General features: G+C 49.5%; 1 protein-coding gene across 1 annotated transcript; it reads right to left on the bottom strand.

Moving 5' to 3' along the window:
* Window positions 1–235: 235 nt before the first annotated feature.
* PIGS (phosphatidylinositol glycan anchor biosynthesis class S) lies at window positions 236–17,621 on the bottom strand. The gene is made up of 12 exons (XM_060283077.1): window positions 17,552–17,621; window positions 16,577–16,716; window positions 15,712–15,823; window positions 13,399–13,488; window positions 12,304–12,395; window positions 11,528–11,738; window positions 9,110–9,252; window positions 8,236–8,350; window positions 5,503–5,648; window positions 3,856–3,956; window positions 2,701–2,911; window positions 236–1,086 (listed from the first exon to the last, which is right to left on the bottom strand). Exons 1-12 carry the CDS (start codon window positions 17,592–17,594, stop codon window positions 811–813), a joined length of 1,680 nt encoding a protein of 559 aa, XP_060139060.1. The 5' UTR covers window positions 17,595–17,621; the 3' UTR covers window positions 236–810.
* Window positions 17,622–18,333: the final 712 nt, after the last annotated feature.

Genomic DNA, 18,333 nt, shown 5'->3' on the forward strand with positions numbered 1-18,333 from the left:
GAACAGGATTTATTGGGGGCCACCCACAAAATGACATGCGGGGACAGAAACAGAAGTGGCCCGTTCTATCCCACTGCATTCTTCCAAAACTTATTTCTACAAAAAGGAAAATCTGTTTTTTAAAAAGCACCAAACCCACAAGGGAGATAATATTTTCCAAACCATCAGTTTGGGTGTGTGAGATGCAATTAATATTTACATCGAATTTTTGAAACAACAGCTGGCTACTGAAGTATTTCATCGCACATCATTTATTCGCCGTTGGCTTGTGGTTTTCTCAAAACTTCTCATTTCTTCATTTGTTCCCTGCCTAAGACGTTTTTGCCACATTTAAACTCCTTATATCCAAATGTACAAATTTATAATAATTTATGTTGCGGGCGCCTGGTTTTTTTTGTGTGTGTGGACTTTGCAAAGAGTGAAGACAATATTGTAGGCTGAAGAGAGTCTGGATGGGGTAGCTGGCTGCTGGCGGGACGCGATTATGAATTTCGGTTTTCCGCTTTTCGGTTGGTTTTCTATATAAAACAATGGAACTTGTTTTCAATGGCAATAATAATATCCAAAATGGCGCAGCGCTCTTCTTTGGACGGTCCCATCACAGTCTTGGCAGCACCCTTTGAATCCAGTGGCCGACCTCGCAGGGAGGGCGGTGGAGGTCAGCTGCTACAAACTCTCCAACACAGCACAGAGGGAAACTCAGATCAAGAGGAGGACGGGGCCCCATCCCAGGAAGAGAGAGAGGGTTGCATCCAGACCCCAGGTGCCCTCTCTGGCCCCGCACTGCCCTCCATCCCAACTCCATGTGCCTCAGTCCACTTTGATTGCGGCTTTCTTGCTGTGCCTCATCTCCCGGCCGATCTTCACCAGGGACAGCAGAATGGGGACGGCCATGGGCAGGAAGAGGGGGATGTAGATGGCGAACTTCTGGTCGTCGGGGAAGTAGAGGAGGTGGAGGAGGGAAGGGTCGAAAAAGGCCCTCTCCGAGGCGTTGATGGCCGCCTTGCTGGCCTGGAAGGCAGAGTCCAGGCGCCCCTGGCTGAGCTCGGCCAGCGCCTCCTGGGCAAATGCCACAGCGTGGTACACCTAGGGTTAAAAAAGGGCACAGGGATCAGGCCGGTTTCGCTGGGTTGGTGCCAGGACAGCTGCTTTGCATGCAGAAGGTTAGCATAAGGCAGCTTCCTCGTTTCTATTTAAATCAGCCCTGAATTCGTAACCTTTGTCCTTCCTTTGAATCTTTATCTTTAGGGGAAGGGTGAGAGTCCCTGCTTAGAATCATAGAGTTGTAGAGTTGGAAGGGACACCCATGGGTCATCTAGACCAACCCCCTTTTCAAGGCACCACAAGACTTGGCAATTGTTGTCGCAGCAACGAGCTTAGCACAAGACCACAAAGAGGGAGGCAAAGTGGGGTTCCGGTTTCCGCCGGCAGGAATGGCGGACCTGTTTTCCATCCCTCTGACCTTCGTAAGGAATTTGGCGGTTGCTAGGGGAGTAAATGGCAACCCCCTACCCTCTCCGGGGGTTACGGAGAGGGGCCGCTGGCCCGCGATGCCCCCAGACCCACTCCGACTGTTTATGGAGTGGGGGGAGCTTGGGCTGAAAAGCACTTACGAGGGCCAGGACTCCCGGACGCTAATCTGCATGGCGGGGATTTCCATGGTTAAAGAAGATAATTAGGCTTAAATCTATGGACATACTTCAGAAGGAGGGGAAGAAGCGCTGTTTACTGCTGAGAAATTTATGCTGCTGAGGGAGAGGAGTCAAAGGCTGTATTTCATCTGGAAGGATTGATGGGGACGGAGCGATAAGGGAAGCGAGTTTTTTTTTATTTTTCTTCATATGAGTTACTTCGTACCTTCCCAGACGCGATGTCCTGGCTTGTTTGGAGTGAAAGAGAAGCAAAAGACTGTGTGAGTTGAACTTTATAAACTGTTGTTACTGAGCATATTTTTTAAAGATGTGGAGTTGCCGATGAGAAAAGCCCCCCCCCCCCCTAGTCGGACGGAAGGAGTCCTGGACGCGTTCGGAGGATTTATGAGCTGTGACGCACTTTGAATTGGAGCAGCGACCTGAAGCTAAGTTCAGCTATAGGGCAAGGAGATCCATTAATTTACCAAGAGTTTATGGTTTGATGTTTGGGTCTTCTACCTGGAAAAGCTGTAAATTTTATAAAGATCGTTAATCTACATGGCTATGAGAGAAAACGAAAGTGATTTGAGCTTTTTAAGATGGCGCTGCTTCGACGCAACAGGGAGCTCCAGACTAAGAAGATTTATGGGGAGGCTGGACTGATTAACCCACACAGGAGAAAGAACATCTGTGAAACCTTGTTTGATATTTATCTCAGCAGCTGGGAAACAATCGGTTGAAAGTGGAAAACATCTATGTGACTGTAAGGGGAAGATCTGGATTATTATGAACTTGGAGAGACGATTTGAACTTTAGAAAAAAGACGGCAGTGGACGGTTGCGAGGAATCTCCAATTTCTTGAAGCATGGGAACCCAAAAAAAAAAATTCTCTAGATGATTTGGCATAACATTCGGTTTGATTGATATATATATGTGTATAATTTGAAATAATGAATGTGATATAATTGGTTTTAATTGGAAAATTAATAAAAATATATTTAAAAAAAAAAAAGAGGGAGGCAAAGTGGAGGAGCGCTGCCCCGAAAAAAACCCCTCCCCGGGAGTTTACCTTGGAAGCCACGTCGTCCTTGATGACAATGTTGCTGATCTTGCCCAGCAGCTGAGCCAGGGAGGTCAGGGTGGTGGAGACGGTGGCCACATTCTCCACCGTCCGAGCCCACAGCAGGCGGTCCAGCTCCCAGTCGGAGAGACCCTCGTTCCCGGGGCTTTCGAGGATGGCCCCCTCCGGCAGGGGACCCGGCAGGATCCCAAACAGCAAGCTGCAGAGAGAAAGAGGCACAGCCAGCAGATTTAGACACCGCTTAGGGCAACAGCAGGGACCCAGGTGGCGCTGTGGGCTAAACCACTGAGCCTAGGGCTTGCCGATCAGAAGGTCGGCGGTTCGAATCCCTGCGGCGGGGTGAGCTCCCGTTGCTCGGTCCCAGCTCCTGCCAACCTAGCAGTTCGAAAGCACGTCAAAGTGCAAGTAGATAAATAGGAACCGCTACAGCGGGAAGGTAAACGGCGTTTCCGTGCGCTGCTCTGGTTCGCCAGAAGCGGCTTTGTCATGCTGGCCACATGACCTGGAAGCTGTACGCCGGCTCCCTCGGCCAATAATGCGAGATGAGCGCGCAACCCCAGAGTCGGTCACGACTGGATCTAATGGTCAGGGGTCCCTTTACCTTTACCTACAGCAACAGCAGGTTTATATGTTGCTTCTGCAACAACAGTTTTATGCACCGCTTAGGGCAACAGATGTATATACTGCTTAATGCCAAAACAGGCTTCTACGCGGTTTACAAAATACAGAAATCAGCAACACACAAGCACTAGAATACAAGCATCTGTAATCAAAATATACAATAAACAAACCTTGAGCTTTAGGGATGTGGGCAGCTGTCTTAATAGCAAGTCGCCATCTAGCTTAGCATTGCCTGCACTGACTGGCAGCAATGGCTCTCCAGGGTTTCAGAACGGGAGTCTCTCCCAGCCCTACCCTATTCCCAACATCCTATATCCAACATCCCATTCCCCTGAGCCTTCTGCATGCAAAGCAATGCTCTGCCACTGAACTACAGCCCTTCCCCTGAAAATAAAGCAAGTTCCTAGTCCTCATGGTGCTGAACAAAAAGGAGCCTGGGACCTTCTGCATGCGGGGGTTGAGCTAGATGACCCTTGGGGGGTCCCTGCCAACTCTACGATTCTATGATCCGTAACAACGCACCGCAGCTGCGCCAGAAACACCTCCATGACCCGTGTCATGTCGACATCCACCCTCCTCGGGACGGAGGTCTCGTTGGCCGTCTCACGCTCCACGTTGTACACCTGGACACAAGGGAGCCAGTTATTCATTCACGTACAAAAGGACCCCCGTTGCATTAAAGAGAAATCTCAAAGTGGTTTGTGTCAAAAATACATCAAAGCATATGAAAATGTTAAAAGGCAAGACAACAGTCACAATGGAAGGCCGGCACAAACCTGGTGGAACAGAAAGGGTTTTCCATAGTATTCTGGTGGGAATGATTAATATTACCAAAGAAACTGGTTTGCTGTCCAAAATCAACATTGCTGGGTATTTTTGATTATACCTATGTAGATATATGGACCCAGGTGGCACTGTGGTTAAACCACTGGGCCTAGGGCTTGCTGATCAGAAGGTCGGCAGTTCGAATCCCTGTGACGGGGTGAGCTCCCATTGCTTGGTCCCAGCTCCTGCCAACCTAGCAGTTCGAAAGCACGTCAAAAATGCAAGTAGATAAATAGGAACCGTTACAGCGGGAAGGTAAACGGTGTTTCCATGTGCTGCTCTGGTTTGCCAGAAGCGGCTTTGTCATGCTGGCCACGTGACCTGGAAGCTATACGCCGGCTCCCTCGGCCAATAATGCGAGATGAGCGCGCAGCCCCAGAGTCGGTCACGACTGGACCTAATGGTCAGGGGTCCCTTTACCTTTTACCTTTTATGTAGATATATTGCCAAAAGAACTGGTTTTATATCCACCTAAACATTAGGAAGAACTTCCTGACAGTAAGAGCTGTTTGGCAGTGGAATTTGCTGCCAAGGAGTGTGGTGGAGTCTCCTTCTTTGGAGGTCTTTAAGCAGAGGCTTGACAGCCATATGTCAAGAATGCTTTGATGGTGTTTCCTGCTTGGCAGGGGGTTGGACTGGATGGCCCTTGTGGTCTCTTCCAACTCTAGGATTCTATGATTCTATATATGATCTTGGCAGCTAATAGTAACTGCAGCTCAATGGAAAACGGGCCAAAATAGGACCCTGGGCACTTGGTACCCTCTGGAACAGTGCTAGAATGGAGAAAATGGGGCATGATTTGAGATGTTAATGAGGACTAGAACCTCCAGGCGCATTGTATACCGTTTAGCACTCCTTTGTGAAATATACACAACAGAAGCATCATGTTCAAGACAATGCTTGTTGCAAGCCTGGCAAACCAGGAAGTAGACTTGGCAATCAGATAACACCGATATTCTTTATGGGATGGCAAAATTTATCCTTGCTTTTTTCTTTCCGGCCTCGGGCTTTGTTATTTTCACCCACATGCAACTGCGCTCATTCTATGTGCCTGTTTTACAGTTTTGCCTTCAATCTTCTCATTTTCCTCTCTTTTTATGACTGTTCTGTCTGTTTTATATATGCTATAAAATGACATTTGAAAAACCACAGTCTTCCAAAAAAGAAAACAAAGTTTTCAGCAGGTGCTTTAAAAGTACAAAACAAAAACAAAACAAACAGAAGGCACCTGCCGAGTCTTCGGTGGCAGAGAGTTCCACAGGCCCAATGGCACTAAAGGCTCAAGCAAGGAACGACCGTGCAACGCCCCTGCAGAGCTTGCGGCAGCCCTGCCCGCCTCCTCACCATGATCCCACCCCAGCGGGGGCTGTGGAAAGCGTTGGTGGGGACCGAAGCACCGTCCTTGTCCTGGATATAGAGGGGCGAGTGCAGGCGCTCTGGCACGTAGAGCAGGAAATTGAGGACCGGGTAGAGCGAAGAGGCGCTGGAACCTGCGAGGAGGGACACACATAGAGAGAGAGAAGGCTGTTTTGGACTACAACACCCATCGTCCTGCGCTAGCTGGGGAACTGGAGACCCACTATCGATTTGCACAGAACGATGGCAAGCTGTCCCATTGGAGAGATCATTTGAAAAGTAGTGGTAACAATCACTAGGCGAAATAAGTGGAGAGAAGAAGTCATTGGTGTTAAATGCCCCAGAAACCAAGGACTAGAACAGTGATGGCGAACCTATGACACGCGTGTCAGACGTGACACGCAGAGCCCTCACTGCTGACACGCGCCCCATCGGCCCATTCGCGCTGTTGTCCCCCCCCCCCATTTGTTCTCCTGCTCCTCCTACAGCTTGTCTCCGCTAGAGCTTGTCTCCGCTGTTAAAACCTGGATCCTTTTTTGTTGTTATTGTTGCTGGTAGCCAGAGATTGGTTTTTTTAACCTGTTCTGTGCTGTTTTTTTCTGGCACTTTGGCAGATTATGATTGGGTGTAACAGCGTTTGTTTTTTAACCTGTTCTGTGCTGGGGTTTTTTTTTTGCGCTCTGGCAGTCTATGTCGGTGCTGCGTGTTAGTTCCAGCAAAGGTATTATTCGTCATTTATTTCTGTTCTCTTTCCCCCCCCCCAAAAAAAAAGCGCAGCAGCTTTGGGGCATCCCCCCCCAAAAGCAAAGCAACTTGTGCACACCCCCCAAAAAACCTCCAAAACTTTGGTCAGCAGCTCCCCCCCAAAATCTTAACAACTCTGGGTACTTCGTGATAAATAAGGGGTTTTTGGTTAGGTTAGGTTAAATAATTAGTTTTTTGTTTATTAACTACAGTAATATATTACAATTATACATTTTTGTTATTTAAACTATAAATATTACAAAATTATGTTTTTTTCCTCGAAGTGACACACCACCCGAGTTATGCTCGGTTTTTAGGCGAATTTTGACACACCAAGCTCAAAAGGTTGCCCATCACTGGACTAGAATCTCCTTTCATTGTTTGAAGTTCTGGCATAGTGAGATTGTTCCATTGTTTGTTGGTATGTTCAGACCTTTTTTAAAAACAAGGTGCTGCAGTATGTTTTAAGTCAGACCTGAAATATTCTGGGGGTAGGGTGGTGGCCTCTTCCTTACGGTGTTGTTGGAAGATATTCCGGGTGTGGGCTTTGAGATAGGGGTACCAGACGTCCCCGTTCCCTGGGGACAGTCCCCGGATTTGCGAATAAGTCCCCGGACCAATTCCATCCCCGGAATGTCCCCGGATTTCATTTCATGTCCCCGGGAAACGCAGCAGCGGCAGTCTCAGCAGCCTGGAGCAGTTGACTCTGGCTGGCTTCAGGAGCTGCACGGAAGTCCCCATCTGATGGGGGTGCGGGGGCTCTAAGACGCAGCTTCTGGCTGCCTCCACCTTCCCCGACCCCAGCAACTAAGCTGCGAAGGGAGGCTTCATGCTGCCTATCAGAGCAGCCTCCCAACTCTTACTTGCGTGCAAGCAGGAGCGGGGCGGAGATCTCTCAGTCAGGCAACGGGGGAACCTTCCTTCCCAGCTGAGGGATCCCCGCCCGCTCCTGCTTGCACACAAGTAGGAGTGGGATTGGGGCTGCTCCGATGGGAAGGGAGGCATTGCGCTGCCCGAGCCTCGCCGAGCCGCCTCCGCTCTCGGCCCTCCTTCTCCGCCTTCCACGCCTGACCCCCCCCCCACGCACCGCTTCCCCACCACCACCAAAGAACCAACAAGTGAGGGGCTGCCCAGGCACATGGAGAAAGGAGATCGAAGCCTCAGAGGAAGGGGAAACGCGGCGGTTGAGGTCAAGGCGGCGGCCGCCCCATTGCCACCGCCATCGCTGCAGCGTCAGCATCCCGAACGTGTAGCATTTATTTATTTATTTATTTAAAGTGTCCCCAGATTCATTGAAAAAAATCTGGTAACCTTACTTGGAGATCTATGGCCTTTTAAACTGTTTTTTTTTTTTTTTTTGCATATCATTTTTATTAAGTTTCCAAACATAAACAATTAAACATTTATATATATAGTTAAGTATAGATCGTTAAGTATATAGTTAAGGGATATAACGGAGATAAAGACAGAAGAGAAAACGTACAGAAATAATGAAATGAGCAGGAAAGCGAGGAGGTGAAAATTAAAAAAAAACAGACGTGAAAGGAGGAGGAAGCTAAGTTCGACAGAACTGATAAAATAAGACGTGGAAAAAGAAGTTGATATCGAAGGATGAGGGGTAGGGGAAGTTGTATTTTTATTATGTTTTTGATGTATTGTATATAATGGCCTTTTAAACTGTGTGCGTTTGTTATTGGGTTTTTCTTTCATATTGTGGTATGTGTTTTTGTGTTTTTATAATGCAAACTGTCCCGTGATCCTCAGATGAAGGCAGAAAAACGAAATGAAATCTCCCCGGATGACATTGGGGGTCATTCACTGCCTCCCTCAGCCTAACCTACCTCGCAGGGTTGTTGTGGGCGATTAAAGAAGCAGAGAACCGCGGTGGGATATGAAGGCAGCAAGGGCTTCTGGGATCTCTTGGGAGGAACCAATAAGCAGCCTCCCCCTCCCCGGTCGAGAGAAAGAGGGACTCACCCAGCCTGGCTTCCACGGGGTTAATGACGTGCGGGAGGCTGTGGGCGCTCAGGATGTAGCTGGAGGAAGCAGCGTCAAAGCGGGGCGTGACGCCCAGGGCGGCGTAGTAGAGGATCTGCAGAATTAGAATCCTAGAGTTGGAAGAGACCACAAGGGCCATCCAGTCCAACCCCCTGCCAAGCAGGAAACACCATCAAAGCATTCTTGACATATGCCTGTCAAGCCTCTGCTTAAAGACCTCCAAAGAAGAAGACTCCACCACACTCCTTGGCAGCAAATTCCACTGCCGAACAGCTCTTACTGTCAGGAAGTTCTTCCTAATGTTTAGGTGGAATCTTCTTTCTTGAAGTTTGAATCCATTGCTCCGTGTCCGCTTCTCTGGAGCAGCAGAAAACAACCTTTCTCCCTCCTCCATATGACATCCTTTTATATATTTGAACATGGCTATCATATCACCCCTTAACCTTCTCTTCTCCAGGCTAAACATACCCAGCTCCCTAAGCCGTTCCTCATAAGGCATCCTTTCCAGGCCTTTGACCATTTTGGTTGCCCTCCTCTGGACACGTTCCAGCTGGTCAGTATCCTTCTTGAACTGTGGTGCCCAGAACTGGACACAGTACTCCAGGTGAGGTCTGACCAGAGCAGAATACAGTGGTACTATTACTTCCCTTGATCTAGATGCTATACACTCCTATTGATGCAGCCCAGAATTGCATTGGCTTTTTAAGCTGCTGCATCACACTGCTAACTCATGTCAAGTCTGTGGTCTACCAAGACTCCTAGGGGAATTAGGGGGGGGAAGAAGTGGCCGTAAGCCCCCCGCGCAGGGCAGGGGCGCTGCAAGACTCCCAGCCAACTCGCACCCGGCACTCACCTGAGAGTCCACAGAGAACTCGGCCAGCGCACTCAGCTTCCCCAGGAGGGGGTCCACGTAGCGATGGATGGCCCCCTCGATGTCCCAGTGGACGCTGTGGGCTCTCGGGTCGGGGTTCAGCAGGCTGAAGGTGACCTCGTATCCTGTAGCAGAGCGGAGGGGGAATATATTGGCTTACTCATAGAATCAGTCGGAAGGGACTGCAAGGGCCATCTAGTCCAACCCCCCTGCAATGTGGGAATCTTTTGTCCAAAGTGGGACTTGAACCCACAACCCCAAGGTTAAGAGCCTCACACTCTATGGACTGAGCTATCCCAGCCGGACTTGCTTCGTAAAATTTATATACCCCTTGATTGTTCAAAAAGAACCCACAAGGGGCTTTTACAAAAACAAGGAAATAATAAAACTATCAATTGGGAGAACTGACCAAGGTTAAATGCTACTAAAGAAACGATTGTTTGCTGCCCAAAATGAAAGTTTTTGACCATCAAAAGAATTTATCTTGGCAGTTCGAATAGCCATTGCGGCTGAATGGAAAACTGTCCAAAATCTGACACTGGACACTTGGGGCTACTCACTCCGAATGGAATCATAGAATCCTAGAGTTGGAAGAGACCACAAGGGCCATCCAGTCCAACCCCCTGCCAAGCAGGAAACACCATCAAAGCATTCTTGACATATGCCTGTCAAGCCTCTGCTTAAAGACCTCCAAAGAAGGAGACTCCACCACACTCCTTGGCAGCAAATTCCACTGCCGAACAGCTCTTACTGTCAGGAAGTTCTTCCTAATGTTTAGGTGGAATCTTCTTTCGTGTAGCTTGAATCCATTGCTCCGTGTCCGCTTCTCTGGAGCAGCAGAAAACAACCTTTCTCCCTCCTCTATTTGACATCCTTTGTTATATTTGAACATGGCTATCATATCACCCCTTAACCTTCTCTTCTCCAGGCTAAACACACCCAGCTCCCTAAGCCATTCCTCATAAGGCATCGTTTCCAGGCCTTTGACCATTTTGGTTGCCCTCTTCTGGACACGTTCCAGCTTGTCAGTATCCTTCTTGAACTGTGGTGCCCAGAACTGGACACAGTACTCCAGGGGAGGTCTGACCAGAGCAGAATACAGTGGTACTATTACTTCCCTTGATCTATTTTCACAGTGCAGAAAATTAGGCAACACTGGAGACTTCAGCAGGAACTAGAACTTCCAGGCACTTTTAACATGATTTGGTATTCCTTGTTACGTATGTGCCCAGCCACCCTCTTTAATCCGAAGAATTGGTCCTCTTACCGCAATATGTCTAGGAGTACCACCCATCGCAATGCATTGCCCCAGCCACTCTGGATGGCTCCCAACAAATTAAAACATACAGAATCATAGAATCGTAGAGTTGGAAGAGACCACAAGGGCCATCCAGTCCAACCCCCTGCCAAGCAGGAAACACCAGCAAAGCATTCTTGACATATGCCTGTCACATAATACCCCCTTCACATTCGTAAGGACTCAGTTGTTTAGCGTGGCAGCACCTGCCCTTCGGAACTCCCTGCCGATTGATATTAAGCAGGCGCCTTCGCCATAAACATTTCAGTACCTGCTAAAAGCTTTCCTGTTTGGACAAGCCGCTCCAGGTGCTTAGAAAAAGTTAAGGTGGATTTTAATTTGTTCCAATCCACTGTTGTTTCAACTTTTTGTATACTTTACATTACTGCCGTGAATTGTGATGATCTTATGGTTTTATCTTTTTTTGTCAACCGCTTTGAGGTTTTTCCTACAATCAAGTAAATAGACAGCAGAACCATCTTTTCCAAGGCAACCTCAGCCCAAACCTAGCAAATTTGGAAACAGATTTTATAAACCAGATCAATGTGAGATTCGTCACTGGCACCTGCAACTGTGCTCATTCTATGTGTTGATTTACAGCTCTGTTTTTCATCTTTCAATTTTCATCTGTTGTCCTAACTGTTCTTTCCGATTTATATACGTTACAAACCGAAATAAACAAAATTTTATGGGGAAAATGTATGAAAAAATGGCAATAATTTCGAAAATAGCAATGGACTACAAACAGACAAAGACTTGAATCGGTTTTCTAAACATTCTTGCCCAAAAAAGAATGTTTTCATCAGGTGCTGAAAAGAGTGCAGCAAAGGCGCGTCTTCCATCTCAAGTGGCAGGGAGTTCCAAAGTGCAGGTGCTGCCACACTAAACATCTAATTCTTGCAAATGCAGAACAGCTGAAAGAATGCCAGTTGAGCGGGCATAGATGGGGCAGGTTCCTCTCAACATGCCAGCGTACTTGGCTCAGAGGCAAAAGAGGGGGGGAAGCGTTCTTCCTGGCAGGCAGAAATTCCACAGGTGCAACCCCAGCAGGTAAGGGAGCCTCTCTGGCTGGGAAATCCCTCCGCCCGACCATCCCTACCTACCCAGACTGGATTTGAAAGGGCGCTTCCACTCTGCGCCCAGCTGGCCGAGGGGAACGCGGTCAGAGAGGGCCTCTGCGATGGAGTCCAGGCTGAAGGAAACGGCACGGGTGACTTCTCGGACCTGGGCGTCCACAGCTGCCAGGACGTCTCCCGAGCCCCGAGGGGCCCGCACCACCGCGCTGCGCCGCTTGCCGATGTAGACGGTGACCTCCTGCAGAGGGAGAGAGGCCGGCAGTGAGCGAACTATAGTGACTTAATTCTGCACAGCGGCCCTGCGAGGCGGGACAAATCACACAATTTTTCTAGAACAACATATAAAGCAACCCAAAATGGTGTTAGCCGCTCTGAGCCCGGCTTTGGCCAGGGAGGTCAGGATATAAATAAAATTTATTATTATTATTTGCTGCATAATTTAGAATCATAGAGTTGGAAGATTCCACAAGGGCCATCCAGTCCAACCCCCTGCCAAGCAGGAAACACCATCAAAGCATTCTTGACATATGGCTGTCAAGCCTCTGCTTAAAGACCTCCAAAGAAGGAGACTCCACCACACTCCTTGGCAGCAAATTCCACTGCCAAACAGCTCTTACTGTCAGGAAGTTCTTCCTCATGTTGAGGTGGAATCTTCTTTCTTGTAGTTTGAATCCGTTGCTCCGTGTCCGCTTCTCTGGAGCAGCAGAAAACAACCTTTCTCCTTTCAACCTTTCCATAAAGGGGATTTTCCCACCCGCCGGAGGGTGGGGAGTAGCGGAGAGGGCAGGAGAGGGGCAGCCTACCTGTGGCAGGAGAACAGAGTTCCTCGGGATCACGTAGATGGTGAGGGAGCCCACAGCCGCCTCCTGCGCTGGAAGGAGCCCCTCACCCGCCTCTGGAACGAGAAGAAGAGGTGAGGCTATGGGGCTCCCCCCCTCCTGCTAGGCAGAGGCAAAGCCCCTCCCCAAAGCCCACCTACTCACCAAGACCTCCCCTTCTCCTTTGGAACTCCCTTCCACTGCATATCAGGCGCTTTCTCTGTCTCCCTAAAGACACTCCTCTGTCACATGTCAATGCTGCCCCTTTCTCCCTTTGGGGTGGGGCTCTGATCCGGGGCAGGGAGAAGTGGCCAGAGAGGGTGACGGTGCCCATGGCTGTCACCATAGCTGCCAAGTTATCCCTTATTTTAAGGGATTTTCCCTCATGCTGAATAGGCTTCCTCGTGAGAAAAGGGAAAACTTGGCAGCTATGGCTGTCACCCCAAAATCCTCTGCCCGCGTCCCTCACAGAGAGGATTGCACCGTGATCCTAGCTGAAGTCTTCTTGCACGTTCTTCCCAAGGGTTCTTGGAACTTTCCCCTGCGTCCCGTAAACTCCTCCCCAGAGCCCGGCACCCCACTCTATGAAAAAATCATTATTCAGAATAGCAGTTTGCACAGCCCACAAAGGAAGAATAACACAGTGAAGTTCAAAACAGGAGCACGTTTACTCAAAAGCCATTTAGCTGAAGTAACTCAATAAAAGTGGTACCTCGGTTTATGAACACAATTGGTTTCGGAAGTCTGTTCATAAACTGAAGCGTTCATAAACTGAAGCGAACTTTCCCATTGAAAGTAATGGAAAGTGAATTAATCCGTTCCAGATGGGTCCGCTGTGTTCCTAAACCAAAAATTTGTAAACCGAGGTGTTCATAAACCGAGGTTCCACTGTACAATTGATGAAATTGCTCCAGCGATACCGGCTCTTAAAATCTGATAGTCATTGACAATTCCAGCCCCCGGCCGCCCCCTTGCCTCTAAGCTCCCCCAGGCAATCCCACCCGCCCCCCAAGAGATGCCACCGCCCACTTTGGGAACCTCTGGTCCACCCATCTCCATCACAGGGATCAGAGCCTTTACCTGGCACCGAGGCCCGGGACAGAGTCTTCTCCTCCTGAGAAGTGGCTCGGCGGTAGGAAACCTCATAGCGGGACGTCACGCTGGTCTTGGCTGGAAGAAGGAGGCGGAGGATGAGATAGTCTGCTCTGCGGGTGACGGTCCTCAGCCAACCCCTGGGCTGCTTCCGAAACCCAAAGGTAACTGGGTCCCCAGCACCCACCCCCAGCACCCAGCACTCCTTCGTTCTGGGATAACAGGGTCCAGTTAATGGCAGAAACCCTTTTGGGATGCAGAGCAAGCTGCGTTTAAGCCATAGATTCTTGCTTAGACAAAGCACTTCATCCGTTGAAATCACGCAAACCCGGAAATGCTTGCAGGTAAGAAAATAACCGACGTTGTTTATTGAAGTTGCTTATTTAACTTATATGCAGAATTCATCATGCGAAAGGCTGGACTAGATGAATCCCAAGCCGGAATTAAGATTGCCGGAAGAAATATCAACAACCTCAGATATGCAGATGACACAACCTTGATGGCAGAAAGCGAGGAGGAATTAAAGAGGAGAGCACAAAATATGGTCTGAAGCTCAACATCAAAAAAACCAAGATCATGGCCACTGGTCCCATCACCTCCTGGCAAATAGAAGGGGAAGAAATGGAGGCAGTGAAATATTTTACTTTCTTGGGCTCCTTGATCACTGCAGATGGTGACAGCAGTCACGAAATTAAAAGACGCCTGCTTCTTGGGAGAAAAGCATTGACAAACCTAGACAGCATCTTAAAAAGCAGAGACATCACCTTGCCGACAAAGGTCCGTATAGTTAAAGCTATGGTTTTCCCAGTAGTGATGCATGGAAGTGAGAGCTGGACCATAAAGAAGGCTGATCGCCGAAGAATTGATGCTTTTGAATTATGGTGCTGGAGGAGACTCTTGAGAGTCCCATGGACTGCAAGAAGATCAAACCTCTCCATTCTGAAGGATATCAACCCTGGGTGCTCACTGGAAGGACAGATCATGAAGCTGAGGCTCCAATACTTTGGCCACCTCATGAGAAGAGAAGAATCCTTGGAAAAGACCCTGATGTTGGGAAAGATGGAGGGCACTAGGAGAAGGGGACGACAGAGGACAAGATGGTTGGACAGTGTTCTCGAAGCTACGAACATGAGTTTGCCCAAACTGCGGGAGGCAGTGGAAGACAGGAGTGCCTGGCGTGCTATGGTCCATGGGGTCACGAAGAGTCGGACACGACTAAACGACTAAACAACAACAAAGAACTTGGATAGCAAAGTTTATAGTTCTAGTCCATGGGTAGGCAAACTAAGGCCCGGGGGTCGGATCCGGCCCAATCGCCTTCTCAATCCGGCCCGCGGAAAGTCTGGGTATCGGCTTGTTTTTACATGAGTAGAATGTGTCCTTTTATTTAAAATGCATCTCTGGGTTATTTGCGGGGCATAGGAATTCATTCATGTTTTCCCCCCAAAATATAGTCCGGCCCCCCAAGAGGTCTGAAGGAAGAAGAGTTTGGATTTGATATCCCGCTTTATCACTCCCCGAAGGAGTCTCAAAGCGGCTCACATTCTCCTTTCCCTTCCTCTCCCACAACAAACACTCTGTGAGGTGAGTGAGGCTGAGAGACTTTAGAGAAGTGGGACTAGCCCAAGGTTACCCAGCAGCTGCAAGTGGAGGAGCGGGGACACGGACCCGGTTCACCACATTACGAATCCACCGCTCTTAACCACTACACCACACTGTCCACTGAAGTACAATGGACCGGCCCCCTCCAGGGAAAATTGAGGCAGCCCATGCTGGCTCCTTCGTTTTCTCAGAGGATGGTGAAAGAGGAACTCTCAGGTCTGAGAGAGAAGTGGGAGGAAGGAGCAGGAAGCAGGATTTTTAAGGAGAGGTCGGGTGGCCACCATAGCTGCCAAGTCTCCCGTTTTCCCCGGGAAATCCCTGTTTTTCCAGCTGTTCCTAGCTGAAAAAACAGATTTTTTCGTTTTTCCCCGGTTTATTCTGGCGCGGTGGCCATTTTGGAACTGGGCGGAGCATGCTCAGAAGCGACTTTTGATGCTGCTCTGCCCAGTTCCAAAATGGCTGCTGTGCGACTTCTGGCGCGGCGGCCATTTTGGAACTGGGCAAAGCAGCATCAAAAGTCACTTCTGAGCATGCTCCACCCAGTTCCAAAATGGCGGCAGCGCTACTTCTGGCCTGCTATTTCCGGTCCGGTCCCTTATTTCTCTGACAGCAACTTGGCAGGTATGGTGGCCACCTGTCCCACGCACAATGGATGGTCACCTGCAGAGCCAGTCCCTGAAGCAACATCAACCAACTCACGGTTCAAGGGGATCTCGGCCTCCTGCGGTTTCCTAAAGGGCAATTTCCGCTCCAGATCCCCTGGAAGGGTCCCCTTGGCAAACACCACCGAGACGGGCACCGTCAGCTGGAACTGAATCAGAAAAGCGCAACGTCAGCAGGTGCGACCATAGGCAGACAGCCGGCAAGGGGGACCTGACTCTCCCCACTGGAGATTCGTAGCGATGCTCTTTTGGGCTGATCAAAGTTCCTAGTCCAGAGGATTTTGAGGGACGGCCAGGTTGGCAAAAGGCAGACCCTGTCTTGCTAGGATTGCCCAAGACAGCAAGCAGCACATATGAGGAGTCTGGAGGCAACAGGGTGATGCAGCAGCAAAAAAGCCTAATGCTATTCCAGGCTGCATCAAGAGAAGTCTAGTGCCCAGACCAAGGGAAGTCTTAGTCTCACTCTATTCTGCCTTGGTTGGACCACACCTGTTCAGCCTAGATAAGCGCAGGCCGAGAGGTGACATGAGAGCTGTATTCAAATATCTGAATTTCCACTTTTGTCTGATGCTCCAAAGGGTCGGACCTGAGCCAACGGATTCAATTTACAAGAAAGGAGATTTAAAACTAAACATCAGGACAATCTTTCTGACAGTTTGGCCGTGGAATGGGCTACCTTGAAAGGCAGTGGACTCTCCTTCATTAGAGGTTTACAAAGAGAGGCCATCTGTCTGGGGTCCTTTAGCCATGGTTCCTGCATTGAAGGGGGTTGGACTAGATGACCCCTGGGGGTCCCTCCCAAGCCTACAGGTCTATGATTCTACGAGGGGCCTGTTTTCGGCTCTGCAGGGGACCCTCGGAGCACAGTGCTGAGGAGGGGAAGAGGCAGGGTGTGTCCTCACCAGAAGCGTGTCCAGCTCAGCAATCTCCGAGTAAGGCAGCGAAGCGCGGTAGGTCTCTGTCGTCTTCCACCAGAGCGGAAGCCCCACCACGATGGCAATGGCGGCGAAGGAGAGAGCAGCATACTTCCCTCGCGCTTTCTCTGAGGAGACACAGAAGGGAGGAAGGGTTTGTAAAGGGCACACTCGGCCTGCAAAGATCTCCTTGTTTCAGTTCCCAATGGCAAAGGAACCTTTGGAACTCCTTGCCTATTGATATTGAGCCGGCACCTTCCCTGTACTCTTTTTGGTACCTGCCAAAAACATTCCTGTGTAGAGAAGCCTGTGCAGAGGCTTAGAAAGCGGGTGTGAATTTTAACCTGCTTTAGTATTTTAACTTTCCATACGTTTTTAATTAATGTTGTGATTTTTTCCTTGATGGTTTTATTGTTTCCTCTTTTTGTAATCTGCTCGGAGGTTTCTTCTGTACTCAAGTGATGTATAAAATGTTATGACTTTTATAAAACAAATAAAACAAATATAACCTCCAAATCCTGCAAAAGGCATGCACAGCTCACGCAAAGGCAGCCTTTGACATTCCGGTTCCAAATTCCAGTCCATCTTACTGTGGAGTTTGGGTGTTTTGAGTCGGCTCCTTTTGCAGCCAGCTGCCACCAGATCCTGTGGCGGTGAGTTCCACAGTTCAGCTGGGCTGTGTGTAAAGCGGAGCCCTCCCCCGCCTGCCCCTCCCCACTGAATCTACCTTCCATTCACTCAAACGGGATAGAAATACATTTCCCTACAAACCGTGCTGCTATCATCCTTACAGGAGAGTAAATCCCATTGAACACAATGGGGCTTGCTAAATTCGGGTCGAATCTGCAGTGACTCCGGGCCGGCGCCCGGACACCTGGGTCCCTGTGCCCCTGCTGACAGGGGTCTCGGATTCCTGGGTCCCCTCCCGGACACCTGGCTTCCCTCCCCTCCCCAGCCTCCCACCTGCCGCATCAATGGCTGCAACGGCGCTCGCATCGGCCGCCATCCTCGCTCCCGGAAGCTGCTGCCGGGCTGGCGTAGTCCTGGGGCAGAGCTCAAGGCCCCCAGGAGCGATTAACCCAATCAGACGCGCGGTAGAGATGAGCAGCAGGAAAAGCATCCAATCAGAGCTCTCCGAAGGAGCTCCCCGGCTGAAGGGCCGCTTGCCCGGCCCTAGGTAAGGGCAAGCCGCGGTCTACCCAATGAGTCGAAGCCGGAGGCGGGTCAGCCAATCGTACGCCGCCGCCTAACGCTGCGACAGCTAGACTGGCCAGTGGAGAAAAGAAAGAGCGAAGTAAGGCCCGCCCTTCAGTACGGCAAGTGGAAGGGAATAAAAAAAATACAAGAAAGGATAAAGGCTTTTTTTTAACCCTCTCCTCCCCTCCAAGGCAGGTTGCTTCTGTTAACGTTGACCGGAAAGTTCAACGATACGTGGTTTTAGGAGTTTTATTTCTTTTTATTTAGTTACTGCTGATTTTCACCATCTGTGAAATGTTTTTTAATCCATTGCTCCGTGTCCGCTTCTCTGGAGCAGCAGAAAACAACCTTTCTCCCTCCTCCATATGACATCCTTTCCTATATTTGAACATGGCTATCATATCACCCCTTAACCTTCTCTTCTCTTCTCCAGGCTAAACATACCCAGCTCCCTAAGCCGTTCCTCATAAGGCATCGTTTCCAGGCCTTTGACCATTTTGGTTGCCCTCTTCTGGACACGTTCCAGCTTGTCAGTATCCTTCTTGAAC

The sequence above is a fragment of the Zootoca vivipara genome, chromosome 15, assembly GCF_963506605.1.
Source record: "Zootoca vivipara chromosome 15, rZooViv1.1, whole genome shotgun sequence".
In the NCBI taxonomy this organism is placed as follows: Eukaryota; Metazoa; Chordata; class Lepidosauria; order Squamata; family Lacertidae; genus Zootoca; species Zootoca vivipara.